At 40.8% G+C, this 27,716-nt stretch overlaps 1 protein-coding gene across 2 annotated transcripts in view; it reads right to left on the bottom strand.

Moving 5' to 3' along the window:
• lipeb (lipase, hormone-sensitive b) overlaps positions 1–27,716 on the bottom strand; it is a 76,147-nt gene that overhangs the window by 19,302 nt on the left and 29,129 nt on the right. For both annotated transcript variants that reach the window (XM_060900160.1, XM_060900161.1), the window contains exons 2-4: positions 17,641–17,873; positions 15,219–15,503; positions 9,961–10,051 (exon numbers count right to left, since the gene is read on the bottom strand). In XM_060900160.1, the coding sequence (XP_060756143.1) occupies positions 9,961–10,051; positions 15,219–15,503; positions 17,641–17,873 (609 nt within the window). The remainder of the gene's footprint in view (positions 1–9,960; positions 10,052–15,218; positions 15,504–17,640; positions 17,874–27,716) is intronic.

Below are 27,716 nucleotides of genomic sequence, written 5' to 3'. Positions count from 1 at the left end.
AAATTATAGCCTGCATTCTGATAACCGTATAACACAATGAACCATGAATAAAACAGGTATAGAATAGTCCACTCAGATTCAGAGCAATCCATATGGCAGAGCAGAGCCTATGCACACAGGTCTAGATAAACCCAAAATAAAAAAGGATTCAGAACATGCAAATCTGCATATAATAATTCGAATCTCATACATTTCATTTTTGTTGATATAGTGCAATACATTTGGAAATAAATACAAACGAGACCGTCAATAACAGCGTAGCTCACTCTAGCCCCGTCTAGTCCGGAAGGAACGATTTAAAGCAGGCCATCTTGCGCAATAAACGTTGCAAGCTATATACACTATATACACATGCTGGGAATTCCTACCTGTTTACCAGAAAGAATCCAAAAATGGTGAATACTTGGCCGAGAAGAAGCGATTTTTGTTGAACTGTTCATTAAGGCTTAATTAGTCCATAACTTCATTAATAATTGTAATTAAGCAAACCTGGGCAGAAGTTATATGCACCCTAGGTACCCCCATCTTCATGCCAGAAAGAATCAAAAATCGGTGAAGAACTGAGGGAGAAGAAGCAATGTGTGTGGAAACTGCTCATTAGGGCTTAATTACTCCATATCTTCATTATTAATTGCAATGATGCAAATTTGGGTAGAAGCCATATGCACCCCAAGGAGACCTACTGGTACCTTCCTACCAAAAAGAATAAAAATCAGTGAAAGAGAAGAAGTGATTTTCGTGAAACGTGGATGACGCCGGATGGACGATGGACGACTCATGATGGCATAAACTCATCACCTGTCGGCTGGATGAGCTAATAACCATGAAAGTGATCCCATTTGTCATCCTTTATTGGAAATGTGTCCTGGCACTACTATAGTGTTCATTTACACTGCAAATGAACCCAACGTTAAAAAGCAAATCTATAAATTTAGCAGATAAACAGGAGATATCGCCACTACATCAGGAAAAAAAACAACAACAACAAAAACTAGGCAGTCTTTCTTCTGCAGAGGTTTAGCTTTCCATCACATCTTTTCTCCCCTCCAGAAGACTGCAGTTATAATCCAGACTTCTGCTCCTGTTCATCAAGGGAAAAGAAAAATAGGGCGGTCTAAATTAGACACATGGTCAACTATTCCCCTCATGCCAAACAATCTCCAAGAGCTCCGTTTAAAACTCTCCTGAATCAAGACCTGGACTAAATTGAAAATCCCAGTGAGACTCCACAGCCAGCATTGAGGATGAACTTTCAAATGGTGCCCCAAATTGTACTAAGTGATGTCCTGATCCAGATGTTTAAACCCAGTTGTTGACATCAATGTGTTACATCAACTAGCGTTCCGAGGCAGAGTGCACACTGACTTTGCTGTTAAAATAAACAGGTGGTAAGTATTTGACGAGTTTATCTATATTATGCGATACATGCAATAATCACTGACCCATTATACCCTCACTATCCACTTTATTAGGAAAACCTGTACACCTACACATTCATGTAATTATCCAACCAGCCGATCGTGTGGAGCAGGGTAACACAATCACGTAGGTAAAGAGCTTCAGTTAATGTTCACATCAAACATCAGAATGGGGGAAAATATGATCTCAGTGACTTTGACCGTGGCATGGTTGTTGGTGCCAGATGGGCTGGTCTGAGTATTTCAGAAATTGCTAATCTCCTGGAATTTTCATGCACAACATTCTCCAGAGTTTACACAGAATGCTGAAAAACCATCCAGTGAGCAGCATTTTCTGGACAGAAATGCGTTGTTGATGAGAGAGGTCAGAGGAGAATGGTCAGATTAGTTTGAGAGTTATGGTAACTCAAATAGCCACTCCTTCCAATCATGCTGAGCAGAAAAGCATCCCAGAAAGCACAACATACTGAACCTTGAGGCAGATGGGCTACAACAGCAAAAGACCAAAATCAGGTTCCACTCCATCTATGATTATTTATTTACAAACACATTGCCCTTCTCAGTTGTGGCAGGAAGGGCGTCCAGTGTAAAACTATGCTCCAATTAATATGACGTGGATCAATAAGGTCCACATGGACCTGGACCTGCTGTAGGAGGAGAAGAAGAAGAAGAAGGAGGAGGAGGAGGATGAGAAGAAGGAGGAGGAGAAGAAGGAGGCACTGCCATTAACTTATTCTAGTTCAAAATTGTCTTTTTTTTCTAGAATTCTACTCCATTTTAAATAGAACTAAGGAAATTAACCTCTTTGTTCCTGAGATGTGACCAGTGGTTTGCATCGTACAACGCAACATTCTTCTTTTTGTTACAGTCTTTGATTCATCTCTGCCAACATTCCGGAGAATATTTTCGATTTTTATCCACAGCTGAAAACAGCAATGGTTTTTACTGCCAAGTTCACAAGTGGATGTCTAGAAACTCCTCAAAGAAACAGCTATGCTTCTGGCCAAAAACGGAGAGTACTATGCAATGCGTACAAGGCTGGCATCTGCATGCCACGTCATACGCGTCGATAAAGGCCCTATTGTCTGGTTAGAAAACATATCCAAACATTTGCTCTGCAGCGTGGTCATGTCTACTCTTCCACTTAGTGAGATCACATAAGAATTCTATGGTTTTCTTACCATTCACAACTCTTCCCTTATGTGAATGCGGGGTAGAATTTTTTTTTTTTACACTTAGAAGACAAATAAAGAATGACCAACTACCAAGATTATATTTGATATGCATCACCTTTGTATACTATACCGGAGTCAATTTCAGTATCTTGAAGAAGCCAGTGTAGCCAATCCAAGATTAGTGAAGGGTGGTGTTGACGTACAATGAACCTTTTGTTCCATTTCACTTGAAAACTGAACCTTCCATTCCATTTCAGGATGCAGATCCCTTTTACTGACACTTAGACCACCATTAAACTGTTTGTTATTCAGATCCAGGCCACAGCAGAGGAACCTCCTCTGGAAAGTGGAAACTATACACTGCAAAAAATGGCCTTTCAAAAATAAGAAATAAAAGATTAAAACAAAGCATATTTGCTTGAATCAGGTGAAAAAAAAAATCTGCCAATGGAACTAGTCAAATTGACTTGGTAAGCTTTCTTAAAGTAAGATGAAAAATCTAACCTGTTTTTAGATGAAATAATTCCAAAATAAGATTGGGGAACTTATTATGCGAGATCTGATTAACTCAAAATAATCAAAATAGTTCTTATAACAAGATCGTACTTCTTACATTTAGCCATTCAAGTCATTTTTATTTATTTCATTTTAAGGGTATTTCACTTAAATTCATGACAAAGTCTTAGCAGTAAAAACTGATTTTAAGATAAATATACTAATATTAGGATTGTTAAATTCTACAACTAAGCATTGCTAGCTTAAAAGATTCTCCTTTTGTGACCTGTAATTAGTAAAATACTCTAGATATGAGACCAGAGACTATCTTGAATCAAGTTGACGACACGTGTAGCATTGCAACAAGTTCCCCCCCCCCATTTCAACATCCAAACATTAAAACATCTCTTAAGATTCCACTTCCCCAGGACCTCAGGCACCAAAAAAAAAAAAAAAAAAAAAAAAAAGTCTACGCATTTTGACTTCCAGTGCTTACACAACGCCAAAGCAAGTGCATTTTGGGGGCACTGACTATTCATGTATACGAGGGGTTTACAAGATCAGGCACAAACCCCCCCCCCAAAAAAAACAAAAACAAAACCACACCACTGAACTTAACTCACAGCATTCCAAAAAGCCCTCACTAAAACGCCCTCCACTCACTCATAGCCTTTTTGAAGGCACTTGTCTGGTCTAGAGTATATGTTTTGAAATGTATGAATTGTAATGAAAGATTCAAAGATTTCAGTAAAGTTCATTTATTCCCAAAACAAGCATACTTTTTTTTTCTTGAAACAAGATGAACCGCATTTGACAATGTCCAAAATGTACTTGTTTTAAAAAAAAAAAAACTTGTTTTATTTTTAAAGGTGCTCCAAATAAGACTTAAGACATTTTGTCTATACAAGATTTTCAAGATGGACTGTCTAAAAACTAGCCTTTCTAGCTAAATGAGGTTTTGCTTGTTGGGCAATTATGTCTTCTAATAAGGGTGGCTAGATGTTTTGACTTGAAAATAGACAAATAAACTTCCTAAGATTTTTATTTTTTGCAGTGTAATGATTAGTCTTTGTGCCAAATGACAGTACGGCTATTTGAGGATTTTTACCTGCAGATTTGGTAGATTATGGACTTACATAGGAGCTTTGCAACATATTCTTGCTTTGAAAGCATACAGATAAGCAAAGCTCTGAATGGGTTTACTGCATAATTATCAATAGGTAGTAGGATGGGCGTGGTAATAGAGGTAGGAACTGGGAGAAAACAGAGCTTAGTAAGCAAGGCAGGAATGTTCCTTCTAGAAATTGTGCAGGGAAGACAACATTGTGACAGAAGATTGATTGACCGATAGCGACCAGAGGGGAACCATCAGGGCCTTCTAGGTCTTCAGAGAATCAGCATTTCAAATGTTAGATTTAATTTCTTCCATTCTTTGTGTTCATTCTTTCATAATTTAATTATCATTATTCTCGTCTAATTTGGCTTCATTTTCTATCAAATTTGCTTCAGAAATGAAAGGGTTACTGTCCTGAAAACATTAAAATCGAGTTATCCAATTACATTTTTTGTTTGTTGTCTCTAGGCTGAGAAGAGTTTAGAGCTGGCTCACTCATTGGTTAGGACTTCATTGCTGGGACAGAAAGCCATAGCAACGCATGTTTATGTAGGAAGTGACGGATGAACTGACCAATCAGATTTTGATTTGGTTTGCAGCAGAGTGCGAAGCGGCTGGGATGAGGATCAGCACCTCCAAGTCCGTGGCCATGGCGCTCAGCCGGAAACGGGTGGAGTGCCTACTCCAGGTCAGGGAGGAGTTGCTAAAGTGGAGGAGTTTAAGTATCTCAGGGTTTTGTTCACAAGTGAGGGTAAGAGGGAGCGGGAGTTGGACAGACAGATCGGGGCAGCGTCAGCAGTGATGCGGACGAAAGAATGAGATCGCGGATACAAGCAGTAGAAATGAGTTTTCTCCACAGGGTGGCTGGGCTCTCCCTTAGAGACAGGGTGAGAAGCTTGGTCATTCAGGAGAGACTGAGTAGAACCGCTGCTCCTCCACATCAAAAGGAGTCAGTTGAGGTGGTTCAGGCACCTTGTTAGGATGCCTCCTGGATGCCTCCCAAGGGAGGTTTTCTGGGCATGCCCCACCAGGAGGAGACCCCGGGGCAGACCCAGGACACGCTGGAGAGATTACATGTCTCGGCTGGCCTGGGAACGCTTCGGTATTCCCCTGGAAGAGCTGGTGGAGGTGGCCGGGGAGAGGGAAGTCTGGGCTGCTCTGCTTAGGCTGCTACCCCCGTGACCCGGATAAGCGGTAGAAGATGGATGGATTTTGATTTATAGTTGGAGAGACTAAAAATTTAAAATCGCCCTATACCTTCTTGAAGGCCAACATGAGCTTAACCGTGACTTGGCGCCATCAGCGCAGCAGTGAAGTCGCCTTCCAGCAGGTGTAGCGTTTATCAGTAGTGTTGGTGAATGCTAATAAAGTGGTCAAGCCAGTGCTATCGAAAACAAGTAGCACAGACTAACGACAGACAAACTAAGATTTCTGTCTCTAGACTCTTCTTCCACGCATATTCGCTACAGTATTTTTCACTTAAGTATTCATTTCCCTCTGTAATTTACTTAGTTACTTTTAAAATCAACATTGACCGACACACAACGGAGCGACCTGGCAGCCTGCTGTGCAAAATCCTTTACCCTGTTGCTTTTTTGATGTGTCTGACTAAGTTTTGACTGAGCTGAAGTCCCAGCTCTAATAGTAACGGTTCACCACTAATATTGACAAACCCCTAGATGATTCCAAGCTAACTGGACAGCAGCGGATGAGGTTTGGTGGCAATAAAGCCAGTCAACGGTACCTCTAAACCAACGGATTGTGTTTTACATTTGAAAAACCACAAATAAAATGCACAATTGTTTGCTACAGAGCTTCTGTGTTCTGTACAGTAAGGTGCACTCTATCTGCACCTCTAATCACATATTACTTTGAGGAGTCTGGTCTAGTCTCTCTGGGTGTATACCTTTTTGCATACAAACCAGACAATTAACAATTATTCCACGAAATCGAGTCGTACATGAGCTGACAGCTGACGAGGCGCGCAACACCAAGTTGGCTATAAGCCATGTACAACAAGATTGAGTGGAATAATTGTTTTATTCTATTCACATTCACTGGATTCTGAGAAAGAGTATTTTTCATTTTTTGCAAATTCGATAAATAAAAACTTTATACAAAACGTCCGACAAAATAATTTCCGCTTAGGCGGACTTCTTAAAAGCCTATCAGTGGCTGCACAAATTGACTTTAGTGTTCTTTTTGTAGAAAGTGCCGTCTTGCTGTTGTGCCAAGATATAGAATAGCTTTAGACATCTATTTAATTCTTCTTTAGACATTTCAGTGATGTATTTTCAAACTTCTTTGAGCTTTTGAACCAGTCTAAAAAAAATTGAACAAAATTTTAATGCTTAAAAGATGAAGAATGTAAACAAACCAGTGAAATGACAGTAGCAATTTGTGAAAAATGCTATAGTAGTAGTAGTAATAATAATAATAATAATAATAATAGAAAAAAAAAATGTTATTACCATCAAATACTTTCTTTCCATATTTTGCTGCTTTTTTTATTTTTTATTTTTGGGGGGTTTATTTCCGAGTAGAGTTTTTATTTCGTCCTCAGTTGGTTCAGTAACGCCGCCATTTTGTTTTTCTCTACTCACAGCTGATATCCTAGTAGTAGAGTAACCAATCAGAGCGTGCGACTGCTCATATCCAGTGAATGTGGATAGAATAATAAATAATATCGATGCATGCTTACTCCCTGATTATCTGATTGTCCGGAAGACATCATCAAACAGCAGCTCACACCAGATCTCGGAGAAATAAGAGGTTAAGAATTTACAAGTATATTTGATGACAGAATTGCATCAAATTGCAGGAATGCAACATCTACTCCGCTATAGCACTTTTAGTAGTATTAACCAAATAATGTACATTCAGTTATACAATTTCTTTTGGTCACCTGTGATTACTGGGATTTAAAAACACAAACACACTGAACTAGACTCATTAGCTCTTTTTACAGGGTTATTCCACAACAATGACATAAAAAAGAAACCATAATATTCAGGCTGTGGTTGTTCACACTGAATCAAATAAAGCTGGCAAGAAGCTGTTCCAGTATGTGTTTTTACATTGCGAGCCGGTGTTCTGCAACCAGAGGCGTGACGTGTCACAACGGCGCATCAGCATCTAGAGCTTGATGTATCTATGCGTCTGAAATATGACTACCCCACGAATACTGGTGTTGCTATCAAAACAACGGCGGGTGACCAGCGTATTGAGGTGCTTGTGTTAGCCGTGCACATTTTTACCACTCTTCAAACACAAGAAAAAAAAAAAGTTGCTGAGCATCATATGCAACATCAGTAATTCAGAAGAGAGAGAAAGAAAGAGGGACATAATAGCCTTAATATTTCTATATAACAAGTTTGTGTCCGGGGCGGCATGATGGTGTAGTGGTTAGCGCAGTCGCCTCACAGCAAGAAGGTCCGGGTTTGAGCCCCGTGGCCGGCGAGGGCCTTTCTGTGTGGAGTTTGCATGTTCTCCCCATGTCTGCGTGGGTTTCCTCCGGGTGCTCCGGTTTCCCCCACAGTCCAAAGACATGCAGGTTAGGTTAACTGGTGGCTCTAAATTGACCGTAGGTGTGAATGTGAGTGTGAATGGTTGTCTGTGTCTATGTGTCAGCCCTGTGATGACCTGGCGACTTGTCCAGGGTGTACCCCGCCTTTCGCCCGTAGTCAGCTGGGATAGGCTCCAGCTTGCCTGCGACCCTGTAGAAGGATAAAGCGGCTAGAGATAATGAGATGAGATACAGTATATGGACCTTTTTGGCCCTTGAGGTCCAATAATGAGCCCTAGAGGGTACATTATACCTTGAGGGACAGAAATGGACTCCTACTGTACCCTTATTTCTGACAGTGTACATAACATCAGAAACCAGCATATGCAACAGTCCCGTGCTTCCTGCTGTAAATGACGTCATTCCAGGTACAATAAAGTGGCTAGAGATAATGAGATGAGATGAAATGTGTGTCCTTTAGCCAAGCTGGCTTTTCGGGAAAAAACAGTCTGTTACAGAAAACTGAACTTGCAAAAGGGGGGAGAGAGAGAGAGAGAGAGAGAGAGAGAGAGAGAGAGAGAGAGAGAGAGAGAGAGAATCAGAGTGAAAAAGTAATGAGCATGAGAGGAGTGGAAAATCTTGTGCAAGCAACATTTGTGCGATCAGAAATATTCTGGAGGAGAAAGTAAAGAGGCGGCACGGTGGTGTAGTGGTTAGCACTGTCGCCTCACAGCAAGAAGGTCCAGGTTCGAGCCCCGTGGCCGGCGAGGGCCTTTCTGTGTGGAGTTTGCATGTTCTCCCCGTGTCTGCATGGGTTTCCTCCGGGTGCTCCGGTTTCCCCCACAGTCCAAAGACATGCAGGTTAGGTTAACTGGTGGCTCTAAATTGAGCGTAGGTGTGAATGTGAGTGTGAATGGTTGTCTGTGTCTATGTGTCAGCCCTGTGATGACCTGGCGACTTGTCCAGGGTGTACCCCGCCTTTCGCCCATAGTCAGCTGGGATAGGCTCCAGCTTGCCTGCGACCCTGTAGAAGGATAAAGCGGCTAGAGATAATGAGATGAGAAAGTAAAGAGAAGTAGGAAGCAATTTGAAGCAGAAAGGCGTGAGGACCTTAGATACTATAGACAGAGACATCTGAATTTGCACTGGTCTCGGAAAAGAGAATGTCAATGTCAAAAAAAAGTCACACCCCTGTCCCGCCGTGATGGCTGTTCCTTTTACAAAAATATCAATTCCGGCTCTGTTATCATCAATTGTTCTGGCTCAGAGGCAGAACAACACAGACCCCCTGTTCCACATTCGGATGCTTTACACAGAACACGAGGCAGAAGAAAGGTGTGAAGATTCCCGCCTTGAACAGGCTGTGTGAAAGGGGCTGTTGTTACAACATGCTTACGTCAGGCTTGATTCAGTCCCAGAGATGCCTGGAAATCAGCCTGAATCACATTTGGTTGGTGTAAGAATATTCATCCTGTTATATTCCACAGAAGGGTTGATGAACTAAGTTCAGTTAGTTCCTTTCTTACCCTTATAAGAGCAAGCCATGGCCTAATGGTTAGAGAAGCAGCTCTGGGACCAAAAAGGTTGCTGGTTTGATTCCCTGGACCAGCAGGAATGGCTGAAGTTTCCTCGGAGTAAGGCACCTAACCCCCAACTGCTCGCCAGGCTGTTCCGGGTATGTTATACTGTACATCACTCTAGATAAGAGCGTCTGCTAAATGCTGTTAATGTAATGTTATCAAGGTCTGGAAAGGTAACTAACATGACTTTTTTTTCTTTAACTTTTTTTTCTCTCCCCATGTTGATGACCCCACTTGTTGGCCTCTGTTCTAGATATTTAGGTTTGTGAAGACTCCTATAACTTTTCAGCAAACACTAGAGGAAAGCATCTAAGTTCAGCTCTTAAGAAGCATGAAAACAAGGACTGAAACAAAGGTGTCTTAAACTCTCTTCAAGGCTAGAATGAGCGAGCAGTGACTCACCATATGATGTATTAGCTTCTGTTTCCACTAGGGTGCAGGATTGAGCACAAGACATAAATGTTAGAACACCTTTCAAGGCTGAGTTTGCCTAATTTAATGCACACGTATTAGGCGTTTAGGTGATTTTGATTAAAAAGAGACTCAAATTTAGCTGTACAGGGAAGGAAAAAAAACAAAAAGCACAATAATCAGTCACATCAAGGGGGTGTGTGTTCCTGAAGGACATTGAAATTTAACTGTTTAAAAAAAAAAAAAAAAAAAAGTTACTGACCTATGCTGGAATGGTGCTTCTTGTAGTTATCACCAAATGCGACCAAGCCTATGGTAATACTCTGCAAGTGTGGACGGATGACTGGAGTGAACTAACAGATGATAAATGAGAGAGGGAATACGTCAGTGAACAGGACCCCAAGACAGGAAGACAGAATGTAAAACAGTTCAAGAGCACTTCTTTTTAAATAAAGCCTTTATCTCAGAACTATGGATTACACGGAGGAAAAAAAAAAATGACTACGATGAAATTAGCTCAAAACATAATTAACAATTATTCCACGAAATCGAGTCGTACATGAGCTGATCGCCAACAAGGTGCATAGCGCCGAGTCAGCTATAGGCCATGTACGACGAGATTGAGTGGAATAACTGTTTTATTCTATCCACATTCACTGGATTTTAAGAAACAGAGCATTTTTATTTTTTGCAAATTTGATAAAATGTTAGTGAAAAATGTTATTATAATAATAATAATTCTTGGGAAAAAAAAAATGTTCTTACCATCAAATACTTTCATTTGATATTTTGTTGCTTTTTTTGGATTTTTTTTGGGGGTTTGTTTTCGAGTAGTTTTTAATTATGTCCTCGGTTGGTTCAGCACCACGCTCCGCCATTTTGTTTTTCTCTACTCACGGTATATGAGCTGATAGTCTAGTAGTAGAGTAGCCAATCAGAGCACGCGACTGCTCATATCCAGTGAATGTGGATAGAATAATTCATATTAAGCAGAGGTGCCAACATTGCAAACAAAATTCGAGCATGCCGAACACAAAAACTGAAAACCCCGCAGTTATCTGTTGATTTATAAGAAGTGTGCATAAAGTTGCTTTATAGTCCATCCGTCATCTGTAACCGCTTATCCTGTCCTACAGGATCGCGGGCAAGCTGGAGCCTATCCCAGCTGACTATGGGCAAGAGGCGGGGTACACCCTGGACAAGTCGCCAGGTCATCACAGGGCTGACACAGAGAGACAAACAACCATTCACACCTACGGTCAATTTAGAGTCACCAGTTAACCTAACCTGCATGTCTTTGGACTGTCGGGGAAACCGGAGCACCCGGAGGAAACCCATGCAGACACGGGGAGAACATGCAAACTCCGCACAGAAAGGCCCCCGTTGGCTACTGGGCTTGAACCCAGAACCTTCTTGCTGTGAGGCGACAGTGCTAACCATTACACTATGAGCTCATGTCCATACTACACACAGTAACAATTTGTCAAATGTGTATAGAGAAACTATATAATAACTATTTCAGAAACTATTTAAAAATGGAAACTATACATCTGACATACTGAAAGCAAATACTGAGATGCTCAGCATACTGTAACGCAGCCCTTTTCAGGGCTCGACATTAACGCTTGTCCGGGACAAGTGATACTTAAATGTCGGACAAGTTCATCGTCTCGGTTACTTGTCCGATCGGACAAGTGCCAAAATACGCCGATATTCGGGTTACATATCAAATTTATCAGTTTATTCACATGATTTCCGAAGCATCTCACTCGACATATTGTTTTGATGAATCGCCGGATGTTTCTATTCGGAAAGAGCGATGTGCACATGCACAATATTCCACTTGCAAAACCGGCCAATACCGCTTCGTGTATTTGAACTGAAAAGTAAACGGTCGTTTGTGATTGGTTTTAATCGTGTCATACATGTGGATTTGTTGACGTTTCTGTTGGCGGGATCATTATTCAACTGTATATTTACGTTGAGTATGTGGTAATTTCCAAATCTTTGAATTGTTGGTGTTCATTATATAGCCGCGCGTGTGGCGGGGTGTGCTGGGCTTGGAATGTGCGCCTGCATGCGTGTGGATTGACAGGGAGTGAGGTAGGAGTGGGGAAAGTTATCCATGAAATACCAAGCTGTCAAATGGCTGCTAATTAGGTTACCGGCTGTATTAATTAACTAATTAGTAATGGGAATTTAGGAATTTGAAACATAGGGCTCTATAATTTAGATATAATTATGGATTATTTGAAATCATCATCTTTTTTTGACCATTAAATACCATACAGGAGCCACACTGAATAATTAGACAACAATTAATCAGTGGAGGATATATATTCAAAATTAATAATTTAAAAGTGAAAATATATATAATTTTAATTTTCTGGTTTTCAATTTCTCATAAATAAATTAATGATTGATGGAGTCCAATTGATGGAGCAGAACTCAAAGGTTGATAGATGAAGATGAATAGAAACTTTATTTGTATCCATTCATCTGTGAGTCAATAGAGGTGTGGAGGTTTTCATAAGATAATACAGTGGAGGAAATAATTATTTGATCCCTTGCTGATTTTGTAAGTTTGCCCACTGGCAAAGATATGAACAGTCTATAATTTTAAGGGTAGGTTTATTTTAACAGTGAGAGATAGAATATCAAAAAGAAAATCCAGAAAAATCACATTTTATAAAATATATAAATTGATTTGCATTTCGTTGAGTGAAATAAGTATTTGATCCCCTACCAACCATTAAGAGTTCTGGCTCCCACAGAGCAGTTAGACACTCCTAATCAACTCGTTACCTGCATTAAAGACAGCTGTCTTAAATTGACACCTGTATAAAAAGGCACCTATCCACAGAATCAATCAATCAATCAATCAGACTCCAACCTCTCCAACATGGGCAAGACCAAAGAGCTGTCTAAGGATGTCAGGGACAAGATTGTAGAGCTGCACAAGGCTGGACTGGGCTACAAAACCATAAGCAAGAAGCTGGGTGAGAAGGAGACAACTGTTGGTGCAATAGTTCAAAAATGGAAGAAATACAAAATGACCATCAATCGACCTTGGTCTGGGGCCCCATGCAAGATCTCACCTCGTGGGGTATCAATGGTCACGAGAAAGGTGAGAGATCAGCCTAGAACTACACGGGAGGAGCTTGTGATCTTAAGGCAGCTGGGACCACAGTCACCAAGAAAACCATTGGTAACACATTACGCCGTAATGGATTAAAATCCTGCAGTGCCCGCAAGGTCCCCCTGCTCAAGAAGGCACATGTGCAGGCCCGTCTGAAGTTTGCCAATGAACACCTGAATGATTCTGAGAGTGATTGGGAGAAGGTGCTGTGGTCAGATGAGACCAAAATCGAGCTGTTTGGCATTAACTCAACTCGCGGTGTTTGGAGGAAGAAAAATGCTGACAATGACCCGAAGAACACCATCCCCACTGTCAAGCACGGAGGTGGAAACATTATGCTTTGGGGGTGTTTCTCTGCTAAGGGCATAGGACTACTTCACCGCATCAATGGAAGAATGGACGCGACCCTGTACCGTAAAATCCTGAGTGACAACCTCCTTCCCTCTGCCAGGACACTGAAAATGGGTCGTGGATGGGTCTTCCAGTATGACAATGACCCAAAACATACAGCCAAGGCAACAAAGGAGTGGCTCAAGAAGAAGCACATTAAAAGGTCATGGAGTGGCCTAGCCAGTCTCTGGACCTTAATCCCATAGAAAACCTATGGAGGGAGCTGATGCTCCGAGTTGCGAAGCGACAGCCTCAAAACCTTAATGATCTAGAGATGATGTGCAAAGAGGAGTGGACCAAAATTCCTCCTGACATGTGCGCAAACCTGGTCATCAACTACAAGAAACGTCTGACCGCTGTGCTTGCCAACAAGGGTTTTGCCACCAAATACTAAGTCTTGTTTACTAGAGGGTTCAAATACTTATTTCACTTAAAGAAATGCAAATCAGTTTATATCTTTTCTATGAAGTTATTTTCTGGATTTTCTTTTTGATGTTTTGTCTCTCACAGTTAAAATAAACCTACCATTAAAATTATAGAATGTTCATTTCTTTGTCAGTGGACAAACTTACAAAATTAGCAAGGGATCAAATAATTATTTCCTCCACTGTATTATCTTGTCATTTGATAACTGGATTTCAGTGTATAATAATCAGTGATTTACAGTATTAATCAGTTGTTTTTATTTGCAGCATTGTTGTTGTTTGTTTCTCTTGTCCAAACTAGTGATCTCATCAAGTCATAAATTTTATGATAATGTCACTTTTTGTGATATTTGTTACTGAACTGCAGAGTACTGATCTGTGTATATATATATATAAAATGGTTAGTGTTTCTGGATCTCATAGTATAGTTATTTTGTTCTTAAAATTTTATGTTCATAATTTCTACTCTATTCGAATATATTGCTTCTGAACTTCAGCATAATAATTGGTGAATTATGGTATCAATCAGTCTGTTTTACTATATTTTTGAACTTTTGCTTCAGTATATCAAGTACTGATTACTTTTGATTCATAGATATTATGCACTTGTTGTGAATTTGGAAACAAATGCCATAAAAATTGTTGGGTTACAAATAGTGTGTGTATTTTTTCTCAAATATTTCTTCGGACAAGTCAACTTCACATTCGGACAAGTAAATTTCCTTTCAACTTGCCCGACAGGACAAGTGGTTTCAAAAGTTAATGTTGAGTCCTGCTTTTATTACTGAGCAAAATATTCTTTAGGGAAAAAAAAGGTCTATTTTGCAGCTACTTAACTGATTTCAAAAGATTGAGATGCTCTTGTGTTGGCTCACAAGGCTGAGGTTGGGGAGTTTACAGGTCAAAGTTCCCCTAGTTCAAGTCATCATGAAGTAAAACTTATTGCACTTCAAAGTAAAAGCCTCTTTCACATTCTGTGACCTTTCAATTCAGTGAACTGGATTTATCAGGCAAATTTTATTTCAGACGTTGGCACCTCGGGGCAGCACGGTGGTGTAGTGGTTAGCGCTGTTGCCTCACAGCAAGAAGGTCCGGGTTCGAGCCCCGTGGCCGGCGAGGGCCTTTCTGTGCGGAGTTTGCATGTTCTCCCCGTGTCCGCGTGGGTTTCCTCCGGGTGCTCGGGTTTCCCCCACAGTCCAAAGACATGCAGGTTAGGTTAACTGGTGACTCTAAATTGAGCGTAGGTGTGAATGTGAATGGTTGTCTGTGTCTGCCCTGTGATGACCTGGCGACTTGTCCAGGGTGTACCCCGCCTTTCACCCGTAGTCAGCTGGGATAGGCTCCAGCTTGCCTGCGACCCTGTAGAAGGATAAAGCGGCTAGAGATAATGAGATGAGACGTTGGCACCTCTGTGTAAGCTGCAGTTAAAATGTTAAATGTTGCCTACATGATTTTTTTTGTGTGTGTGCTTAGACAAAACAGAAAGGCATGAAAACCAGTAATCATACAAAAGACTGAGCACATTCAGAACCACACACACACACACACACACACACACACACACACCTGGAAGCCAACACAGCGACCATAAAAACAGCCCTTGTGCATGGAGGCATACTCTCGAAGAAAGAGCTGGCTGAGGCCATTCTCATCTTGGAAGAAGAGGTTGCCGTGACTGTTGTCGTGCAGCAGCCTCTGGGCGAGGTAGAGCAGAGCCCTTAGCTGGCACAGAGCGCAGCTGTAAGCTTCCATCTCTGCAGCATGATGGGCTGCACGGAAAAAAATGCTCCGTCTGTTGGATGCAATGTGGCGTGCCTTGTGGATGATGTGAAGAACACAGCAACGCACCACCTGAAGGAAATAGGAGCAGAAATCCACAGAGGTTTCACTACAACTATCAGGGCTTTCCCCAAAGTGCACTCCACTGTGCTGTGCAACGTCAGTGCCGTGTTGCCACTTGCACACCCAAAAAAACAAAAAACAAACAAACAAACAAAAAACCACTAGATAGAACTCGACGCCAGCGGCGTCGATGGGGATGCCTCCGCCTGGTAGACTACATGCCTTATTAAGTTGTGATTTGGGGATGGACATTTGACCTCACAGTAATCTTGACCTGTGACCTTTTAACCTCAAAATCTAAATCAGTTCATGTTTGTCCCAAAGCGCACAAATGGTGAAAGTTTGGTGAAATACCTTTCATTTGTCTTGGAGATATTGTGTTCACAAGGTTTTCGGACAGACATTTGACCTCACAGTGACCTTGACCTTAGACCTTTTGATCTCAAAATCTAAACATTTCATGTTTGTCCCACAGTGCACAAATGGTGAAAGTTTGGTGAAATTCCTTTCATTAGCCTTTGAGATATTGCGTTCACAAGGTTTCGGGACGGACGCACGCACGGACGGACAACCTGAAAACATAATGCCTCCTGCACCTTAAGGTGGCGGAGGCATAATAAAAATCAATACCATAAATTGAACAATGCAAAGTCCTTTCCGTACCTAAAGATCTCCTATTCCCCTCTGAAAAAGAGCATACAAATAAGAAGATATTGTAATATATAGGTCTAGACTATCCTGGTACTCAACCCAGAAGTGAAAACAAATGCTTTCACTGTGTGCACTGACTACCATTCACATCATACATAAAACCATGTTCTAGGCACTGATCACTAGATGGCGCTGTTGCACAATTTGACCTCGATTCTGTTCCTGGCACTATACTGCAGGCTTTTGTGTGTGACTTTTGCATGTTGGGTTGCAGGTTTGTAATTGACAGCCGTATTGCTAATATTCTAATTTCAGCTACTGTTCAATATTGTGCTTTAATTTTATTGCACAGCAAAATAAATATTTTTTCGTGGTCCGGTTTCCATCAAATCCTGCGCTCTGATTGGCTGGCGAGCACGTCCGTATCCTACGGTACGGACCTCTGGTGACTCGCTCGTTCACAGCAACAACATACATAGTAGCAATTTTTTTCAACATTTATTTTCACATTTCTCAGGAGAATAGCATTAATTTTACAGTATGGATAGCGATAACGACAGTCTTCACAGCGAAAGCGAGTTTTACTACCCTGAGGAAGAAGAAATAAAAGAAAACATTTCAGGAGAAAGCTAAAAACCTGTAACTGTTGCCAACGCCGAGCAAAAACATGGCTGAATCCTGAATGACTCAATTTTGTATAAATAGGGGACTACATAGGCAGCAAAATGTAGTTTTTTTCCTGCCATGGAAGTGCACTTGTATACCGAGGAGGAAGCAATTTGCATTACAGCCATGAATGAGGATTCAAAATGGCGGCTCGGCTCTATTATGAATTGACCGTTTCCAGTGTTTTCATTTCAAATCTAATTTTGCCCTTTAAATTTTGCCCCTTGCATATTTGACAAGCAAATTTAATAATGTTGAATTGTGCCTAAATCAGCCCTTGATGCCACCAGAATGCATCATTTGAAGTCTCGAATTTCAAAATTTTTTGAAAAATTACGCTCCCCCCGGATCCCCCAGCAGCTGGCCCTTACGGGCTGGGCTCTGCATCAGTAGCACCGCACCGATATTTTTCTGGGGAAAGCCCCGAGTATATCTGAACTCATTACAAAATCTATTTATTCATTCATTCGTTCATTCACCTTCAGGAAAAGCTTTATCCTGGTCAGGGTTGTGGTTGGAAAGAAGCACAGGGTTAGTCAAAATTATATTAACACTAATGGATTATTTTTCTCCTGAATGTGTGATGCGCCGTGACCGTGAAATGTGTGTCTGGGCTTTAAATGGTACTGTTGCTCGAACAGGTTGAGACCGTCCTGTAAAATCACCTTGCACATATGATGCATGTTTTGTGAATAAATGGGTTCGATCATTTAAAATGTTAACATAATTTTGACCAACTCTGTATATTTAAAAAGTATAGTAGAAACATGTTTATGAACTAGATCTTGACCAATTCGTTTGTTAGAGTACGGTACAAGCATATACACACCTTCACTAATGAGCGGTACCCGTTAGCAGGAACGTGAGGGTCAAAGTCAAAGTGATGGTAGATGGCAGCAAAGCCACAGATAACTGGCTCGAGGCTGCGAGCGTGTTTCTGAATGGTCAACATTGCTTCAACCAGCCTCTGTGGAGCATCTCCTGCTTGCGTGCCAGAGAAGAAAGCAGCGTTCTCCTCACAGATCTCATACAGGGCTGCAAACACGGCCTTAGTGTCCATCACTGGAAGAAGAAGAAAAGGCATTCAGAATAAGAGATATGATCAATGTGTTCATTTTCACTGACAAATTACGAAACCTTGTCTTTGTGGGTAATTAGCTCAATCTCACAAGGAAATTACAAACTTTAAATGAGGGAAATGTATTTCAAAATCACATGCAGCACAATTGTTAGCGCCACTGCGCAGGTCTTCAAATTGAAGCAGAACTTCACGCCCAACTCTGAGCCTAACACCACCCACTGCATCATTCTGAAAAATGCCCTAAAGTGGCCGAGTGACCGAGGAGGGGTGCAGGGAGGGGCTGAGGTGGGGGGATGTTTGAGACAGGAGTTGCTCATTGAGTCTCGATCAGCACGTTTGAAAAGGAGTGTGGTTTCAGAGTCCTACTCAAAGCTGGGGGCTGGCAGAGGCGGGCCTTCCACCTCAGATTAGACGGAATTAACTTTTTTTTTTTTAATTAAAAACAACAACAACAACAACAACAACAACAACAAAAAATCATAGAAAAAAAAAAATACCAAATCTGTTGACTCTGTCAGCCAATCAGTTTCAGGATGATTTTAACCAGTAGATGGCGTGTTTAACCAACCAATTTTTATAAGGATGGCAATTTTGTCAATATTAACACCAGCAATGATGTCATTAATCACGGTACAGTCATAGCATTTAGTTTACAGCTCAGAAACACATTTCAGTGTGCAGTACCTCATTAAGCATTAGTGTGGATTGCGACATACACTATATGGCCAAACATTAACATTTCACTTGTGATATTTGAACATCCCATTCGCTATCATATGCTCCACTCTTCTGGGAAGGCTTTCCACTAGATTTTGGAGTGTGTCTGTTGGGATATGCTCGTTCATCCACAAGAGCATTAGTGAGATCTAACGAGGCACTAATGATTGTGAGGAGGCCTCAGTGAGTCAGCATTTCAGTTTCTTCTTCCACTCCAACTTTGGAAAACCATGTCTTGATGAAGCTCGCTTTATGCACAGATGGATTGTCATCCTGGAATTGGTTTCGGGAAGGCCCCAAAACCTGGGTGTGATGGTCAGGTGTACAGATACTTTTGGCCATATAGTGTATGTTTTGAATTATTGCCCTGCTGGAAGATCCAACCAAGACCCAGTTGGTTCATTTCCAGTAGCGTCACATGATCTCCAGGCACTCGTGTTTGTGGTTAGTTTGTTGGCACGGAGGTGGTGTTTAAATATCGATTTGAAGGCTTATCGACTCCAAAATACTCACATCTTCTGCAAACCTCCAGCTGTGATTACTGAATTTTTTTGCTCATCCTCCTCACAGTACATGAGGACAAAATACACTTGCATTCTTCCAGTCAGTTTCATTACATCTGCGGTCGAGTTGAACATTTTATCTATTGCTCGAACAGTGTGTTTTCAGGTACGTAGCTTCTTCTATATCCATTGGCTAATTTATTAAGCTCAACCCAATTTTCTCATATTTCATTTCTGATCTTCCCATTGTTGATGAATGAATAAGGAAATGTGCCCTCTCCGTCACCACATATTTATACCCCAGGGAAACAGGAAGTCAGGGAAGGCTGCTTAAGAGTTCCCAAACAATATAATGGTAAATAAATATGAACAGGAACATTTTGCAGTTAGATTTTGTTCTCGGAGAATGACAGTGAGGGAAAAAAAAAAAAAAGCCCGTTTTTCATGGATCGTTCTGGGTTGGTGATCCAGATCAGCACCAAAAGTCATAGCAACTTAATTCAGCCCAGAGATATTCTGCATGTGAAATTTAGTGATGACTGGTTGAAAACTGAGGGAGAAATAGTGTTCTAAAAAAAAAAAAAAAAAAAAAAATTATATATATATATATATATATATATATATATATATATATATATATATATATATATATATATATATATATATAAAAAGGTAGAAAGATCCTGAGTGAGATTAACAATTTGCGCTACCACTGCTAGCGCAAATTTAAAACAAAAATTAATTTAATTTCAGTTCTCTCATATTTTCATTGTGGGATTAAGTTAAACATAGACATTTTTTCATAACCCCTTTTAAAAGCATTTTTATCAAGGGTGCCAATAATTCTGGAGCTGACCGTATGTATAGGGTTGCTTATGAAGAACTGTATGTACAATGCCATGTACGCAAAAGAAAAAAAATATAGCATGTGGCACCCAGTCAGGTGTTTAAAACCTCATGTGACCCCTCAGGTAATATCTGATACAACACAAACGTGTATCGTAAATCTCTAGGAGTATGACATTAGAAACAAGACAAGAAAGATTTTCTTTTGGTGTAGATTTGAAAGGTCAGTATGTAATAATGTCAATACGTAATAAAAACCTATTTCGAAAGATAATGGGTGAGACAAGACTTTGTTACCGAGGAAGGCTAACATACCAAACAAAACCCCTTTCATAAGGGATTAATGGGATTTGTTGGATTCCACCCCCCCCCCTTTTAAACCCAAAAATTCAGTTACAAAACAGCTACATTGTGAATACATCATTGTGGCTTGAGCAATGTTTAAGCGTTTTTACAAAAGTAATTCCATTTACTATAAACGGTTCCTGCCAAAAGTATTGGAACAGCACGGGCAAATTTTTTTTTTTTTGTGATACACTTGGGTTTTAGTTCAAAGGATCAATATCAGATGACAGATCAAAATTTCAGCTTTCATTTCCTGATATTTACATCTAGATTTGTAAACAACTTAGAACATGGCACCTTTGATATCAGCCTACCCAATCTTTTGATGAACAAAAATATTGGGACAAATACAGTCATGGGGAAAAAGCAAGTATACCCTGCTTCAATTCTATGTTTTTATTTATCACAGCCTAAACAACTGTGTGGTCCTCTTCTTCCCATAACCAGCAAGGGCTGTAGGGGCACCACTGATGACATTTTAACAGTCCATCATTGGTGTGTCGAGGGCATTTAAACTTGGCAGAGCCCATCCCTCTCCAAGCTTGATCAACAGACAATTTAGGAGTAGCCAGTTAACCTAACTGCAGGTCTTTGGATTGTGGGGGAAACTAGAGCACAGGAGGAAACCCATGCAGACACGGGGAGAACATGCAAACTCCAGACAGAAAGGCCCCTGTTGGAAACTGGGTTTGAACCCAGAACCTCCTTGCTGTGAGGTGACCGTGCTAACCACTACACCACCGTGCCACTTGTGGTCCTCATTGTCTTCTTTAAACAAACAAATAACCTCAGGTGACAACAAAATAATGCACAAGATTTGTTCATCAAGAAGTGTGACGACCTCTATAAGAAAGCAGAACTTTTGGCAATTTGCTGTTCTGGAGCACTCAGGTGCTCATAATTGTTATTTAGGCCCTGATAAATAAAAACAAAGAATTGAAGGGTGTACTTTCTTTTTTTCCCCTGACTATATAGTCTTAAAAGTAATTTAAAATGTAAATAACAATATTTGGTTGTATATCCCTTGCTTGATATAAACAGCATCAAGACAGTGCCCCACTGATATCACCAAACTGTTGCATTCTTCTTTTGTGATGTTTTTCCAGGCTTCTACCACAGCTTCTTTCAGTTGTTTGTTTTCTCCTTTCAGTCCCCTCTTCAGGAGGTGAAATGCATGCTCAATTGGGTTAAGGTCTGGTGATTGACTTGGCCAGAATAAAACCTACCATGAAGTCCTTTGTTGTGTTTTGGGTTATTGCTTGCTGCATGATGAAATTCCTCCCAATTAGATCGGATGCATTTTTCAGTAAATTGGCAGACAGAATGTTTCTGTAGACTTCTGTATTCATTCATCATGAGTTACATCAACCTTAAAGATTAAAAACTAGTGAGCCCGTTCTAGAAGTAGCCATGCAAGCCCAAGCCATGACCCTACCTCCATTAGACTTGACCTGAGCTTGCATGTTTTGGACCCTTTCTTTGTCCACACTTTTCTAGACATTAATCTTGGTGCTCGAGCTTCTGTAGCTCATCTCTATTTCTTTATGAATTCCAATCGGGGTTTCTGATTTTTACTGCTAATGAATGGTCTGCATCCTATCCTCTGGCCTCTATACGGTATTTCTGCTCTCAAAGTCTTCTTCAAACAGTGAACTGATACCTTCACCCCTGCCTTGTGGAGGCTGTTGACTGTTGTTTTGGGTTTTTCTTCACAGCTCTCACAATGTTTGTCATCAACTACTATTGTTTTCCTTGGCCAACCAAAGAATGGTTGGTAGAAAGATGAAATTGTGATCTATATTCTCATATTAATCTTTGATCTCAAACCCAACTGTCCAGTATATGGCAAAAACAAAGAATTGACCTTGCTGTTCCATTCCTTTCAGAGGGGACTGTATGGACAACTTTCACGTGACGTCATCGCAACTGAGGATTTGTTTATGCAGCCATACTGCCTAGCAAGCTTTGTGTTTGACAATGGCTGGCACGAGTGTACATGATTGTAAAACCAACTCTGTAAACATCTACAGATAAATTTGTAGAAGTTACATCTAAAAGAACAAATGTCAGAGACTTGTAGTGCTTTTGGATGTAATAACAGATGTGGAGATAAACCTGGTTTAACTTTTCACAGCCCCCTGGTGAGCCCAAAACGACGAGAAAAATGGCGAGCTACAGTTAAACAGGATGCCAGCAAACCATTCCTGTGTGTGGAGAACATTTTATCTCAGGTTAGTGTGAAAGCTCCATGCAACGTTGAAATGTATATCTGGATGTGGGCTTTGGACGCGATATATTTTATTAGACCTAATGCTTAGCTCAACTAGCAGCATGTTTGTTATGTATTGATAATGTAGACTCTACTAAACACCATAAAATATGCTAGATCTAGGCCCTGGCTTGTTTATTACTGTTAGAAGTCCATGTTTGAGCTTACCTTTGTCATAATAAGGTATTTTTTTCTTTATCGGGAATTTCTCCATAACATTCCGGCACGAAACCTGCCTCGAAATATCGGTAGGCATCTGTATTTTCATATGCCTTTAGCATCTATGATGCATTTAGAAATCCCAAATAGTTCAGGATGTCGTAATGTCCCAAATCTGGTAGCTGGTTTGCTGAACACTAAGTGGAATAAAGGCATTTGTGAGTAAATTAATAAGCAGCCTTTATTTTTGTCACACAAGCACAGCGAAATTCGTCCTCTGCATTTATTCCATCTGTAGCAGTAAACACACACACCGAGAGAGAGCAAGCAGTGTGCAGAACAAATAATAAATAAATACACTTGTGGGTAAATTATATGGATCTGTGATGCCTGCACATTTAAGCTTTTCAATGTAACGCGATCTGCTGGTATAAAATAAATTTTTAATCATTTCAGAGAGATTGCAGTCATCTCAATTTTCATTATTAAGCATCGCGACTGTTTCTTTGTTTGCTCGGTAATATGGCAGATGCTGAGTGATAAACAAAAATCTATAATGTCAGTGAAAAACCTCTATAGTGTGTACATGGCTGAAGAGGGGAAAAAACTACAGCAAAACATACGGTACAACAATGAACTAACAAACAATGACAGGAAATACCACATGAAAATAATAATAAAAAAGGTCAACGTTGTCTCCTCTCCCAGTTTTTTTTTAAAATCCTTGTCCTTGCCGCACCACTAATTATGAAAAGCAGCTTGTTAACAGGATTACTTGTGTTAACAGAGTACAACCAGAGAGAGAGAGAGAGAGAGAGAGAGAGATTCTTAATTACACTTATTACATATATCTTTTAAACATTTTTTATAAAAATTGGTAGCAATTATATCAACCCACCTTAGATGTACCTGTACATTTTGAGCCCTGCTTAATATTTTTGTTATGCTATTTAGACAGCAGTCCTCATTTGGACAAAGTTATGACAAAACATTTCCTCAGGTACTGTTGCGTTTCCTCCGCTGATTTCCTGCCTCAGATTTCAAATACTGCTGCTTGCATACACATTCAAGCACTGACCAGCTCCCACCTACCTGATGACACCAGTCAACCTCTGTTCTCTACCAGGTTCCCACTGAAGCCAAAAGTTAGTACTGAACCCATCATCCCTGAAGATACAAGTACGACAGGTACCCGGCTGTCTAATAAAGTGACTTGCTGTCTGTCTTTACACGGAATGAAGACGCACCTCTTCCTTAAGAACTTAAAGAAGCATTAATCCTGCCCTGACTTGACTTGTACTATGTTTTAGTTCCTGTATCCCCCCCCAACAGGTACTTAGATTAATACTTTTTTGTTTTGTTTTTTTGATGGGACATTTCCCCATTTTCTCCCACCCTCCAGCCAGTTCTCCTCCATCATATGACAGCTACCAACCGGGGAGGATGAAGGCTAATATGTGCTTCCTTAGACACACATGAAGCCAGCCTAATGCATCTTTTCAAACTGCTGCTCCTGCTGCATCAGAGGGCAGTGTAACACCCACACTGTTAGAAATAGGGATACAATGGGAGTCCATTTTTGTCCCCCAAGGTACAATCTACACTAAATGTACCCCCCGAGATAATTATGTATACCTTTTTAGGGTAAAAAAAAAGGTACACATGTTCCTGAGCAGTATATAAAGGGTACAAATAAGTACCTTAGAGGGTACTGCCTCGGTGACAAGCTGTCGTAACCCTAAAGGTACAAAAATGTGCTTTATTTTCTGAGATTGCATGGAGGAAAGCGCTATCCGCCATCTTCTTAATCTTAAGCTGGCAGATGGCCACGATCAGCTAGCGTCGTTGCGATTGAGTGAGAGTATGGGACGATAAGAGCGTATGGGCTGAAGCAGGAAATGAGAAACAGGTTTACAACTGCAAGTCGGTTATGAATTAGTTTTGCAAGTCAGACATCTAGCTTTCGCTACAGTACTACAGATTCTCACTTGATTTTCCATCCTGCCGGTTTTCATGTGTGTTGCTCGTTATAAATATTGGGAGGTTGAGAAGCCTAGACTCAGAGCGATAGACTCAAGAAGTCCAATTTGAGCCTTTTTTGTGGTTTGAGTCTGATTTAAAGCAGAACATCTTTCCCACTCAAATTGGATAGACCAACATACTGTTGAATAACTTAACAATTGGATGCCATGAATGTTTGTTTCAATCCGGCCACTAATATCTTGCATTAAAAGATTCATCGTGTCACCATGTTCACAAGTTTGTTTAGCTGTCGGAGGTATGTGACTGGCACAGAGGTGTCAGTCAGATTGAAAACTTTAAAGATTACAGGCTTGTGGCTTGAAGTGTACAATAAATAAATATTAAATGCTTTGTGAGCTGTGAGTGCAGCATCAAAAGTTGAGACGAGCTGTTAAAGGACTTCGGCACTGATGCACTGTCCAAACCCAGAGCTGCACAGAGTCCATGTTGATGGGACAACACTAAGCAACTAGAAAATGCATTCTCTAAAGAGAATGAGAAGGATTACGCTCGATGCAGCAGACCTTTAACCTCGTGTGTGAGTGAGATGATGTGTGTGATGGGCAGGCTTGTAGTACTTTAGTCCAGGACTGTCTTGAGTCCGACTCATGCCCCAATTTTAAGACCTCGTGATTCAACTTGAGCACTGAGGACTCTGACTCGTGCATTAACTGCATTTATTAGAGACGAGGACTCTGATATTTTCTTTATTTTTTGTAACATGCCATAATAATTTGGCATAAGATATTTATTCATTTGGTAAGACTTCACCCAAAGAAGGAAGTGACACGTTATGTTCATTGCCCTGTTGATAGCAGGGTTTGCTTGCTGACTGATGAACTAGCTAGTGTTAACCCTCTCTTATGTTATTTGCCCTGTTGATAGTGGGCGGAGTTTGCTGAGCGATGAACAAGCTTTTTATCTGTAGCCTATTAACTAAAATGGGGCAGTCGAGCAGTAACGTTAGTCCAACACAGTAGCAGAGACGCTTTCACATAAAGGCAGCAACAGCCACCGTCAAATGGTGCAGATGGAGTCTTGTTCTCGGACTTGACTCAAAATTTTTTTAATGACTCAAACTTGAACACTGGGGACTCGAGACTGGACTTGGACTCGAGGTTTAGTGACTCGACTAAAACACTGATGATGGGTGAGTTGGCCTGAGGTGCCATATGAAGAAGTTTGGTGGATGTGTGGCAAAGTGTTACTGAGCAGAACTCCATTCGTTTGAATGGGGCCAAGAATGAATGGAGGAAAAACGGATCAGCAAAAAGAAAGGAAAAGATGAGTGCATGTCAGAACCGATTGCATGTACGTGTCGAGGGAGTTGGTCTGAGGTATCGCATGAAGACTGGTCCATTTCCGATGAAGCGCGTCTGAGCAGGACGATTCAATTCATTAGCCCTATTCATTGTCTATGGGGGAAAAAAAAAAAACCAAAAAACCAAAACACCCAACAGAAAAACAACAAGAACGGGTGTGTCGATCCAAAAGCTGTCTACAAGCACACCATTTCCGATCATACTGCACGGTTTACAGTTGGTTTGGGGTCTCTATTTTGAAAGACTGCAGGAGAAGAAACAGTCCAAAAACCTGGCAGAGGAATACTAATAAAACTAAAAGAACAACAATAGTATTATGCATTGTGCAATCCTAATGATTGCGCTGAAGGCTGAACAAAATATCATGACTTGTTAGTGGTGAGCAAGCAGCAATTATTTACTGATGCTGAAGGCAGACACAAATCACGATATTTTGTGAAAACCAAGTTGTCGTTGTTTTATCATTCAAATTTTTTTCCTCTAAATACTGATAAGGGGGCGGCACAGTGGTGTAGTGGTTAGCGCTGTCGCCTCACAGCAAGAAGGTCTGGGTTCGAGCCCCGGGGCCGGCGAGGGCCTTTCTGTGCGGAGTTTGCATGTTCTCCCCGTGTCCGCGTGGGTTTCCTCCGGGTGCTCCGGTTTCCCCCACAGTCCAAAGACATGCAGGTTAGGTTAACTGGTGACTCTAAATTGACTGTAGGTGTGAATGTGAGTGTGAATGGTTGTCTGTGTCTATGTGTCAGCCCTGTGATGACCTGGCGACTTGTCCAGGGTGTACCCTGCCTTTCGCCCATAGTCAGCTGGGATAGGCTCCAGCTTGCCTGCGACCCTGTAGAAGGATAAAGCGGCTACAGATAATGAGATGAGATGAAATACTGATAAGGTTTGCACGATGAGTCAAACGATAAAGAAATCCAATGCAATCCCTGTTTTATTTACATCACACAGAACTCAATACAAACGTGCTAAGTAACTGCGCATCTACAGACCATTATTTGTAAGCAGTTATTTGCAGTTCGCTCAGCCAATCAAAACGGCGTAAAAAAATAATTTGAATGATAAATTTCATTATTTGCACTGTGGGTGCAAGTATCCGTTACTAGGTTGCCACAAATTTAATACCAGAAGTATTATTGTTCATAAAACAAAATCAATTTCATGTCATCTTTTCAAAAAATAAACTTTTTGGCCCAAAACCCACAAAGCGAGTCTTTTCTCTTCTGGGAATTTAATATGAAAACTGCACAGCAGTCAAACAGTCAGCTCTCATCTCCATACGAGTTCATGTCCCAGTGCTGTGTTTATACCTTGGCGTAGTGGTAGAGAGTGTTAGATACTAAGAAGCATTCATCTGTGCAAGTAAGCGCACACACACACGAATGCATTTCATCAGAAAGCTCATTTCTGGCTATGATGTGAATCTGCGACTGAAAAGATTTGAGTTTCAGCAATAGGATCAGCCCTCAGACCAAAATTGTCTCTTTTAATCCGATCCTGGTGCTCCTGCAACAACTGAGGACAGAAAAATGAACAGTGGAGGCTTTGAGTGATATTTATTTCCTGTTCAGATCGACCACACTGAACTGTTATAAATATTACAGTTTGTATCACTAGCATATGTTAAGCATAATATAATTCCTA

The sequence above is a fragment of the Neoarius graeffei genome, chromosome 19 (assembly GCF_027579695.1).
Source record: "Neoarius graeffei isolate fNeoGra1 chromosome 19, fNeoGra1.pri, whole genome shotgun sequence".
Lineage (NCBI taxonomy): Eukaryota > Metazoa > Chordata > Actinopteri > Siluriformes > Ariidae > Neoarius > Neoarius graeffei.
Note: the sequence above shows the minus strand (reverse complement) of the source record. Positions and strands in the feature narration are given on the sequence as shown.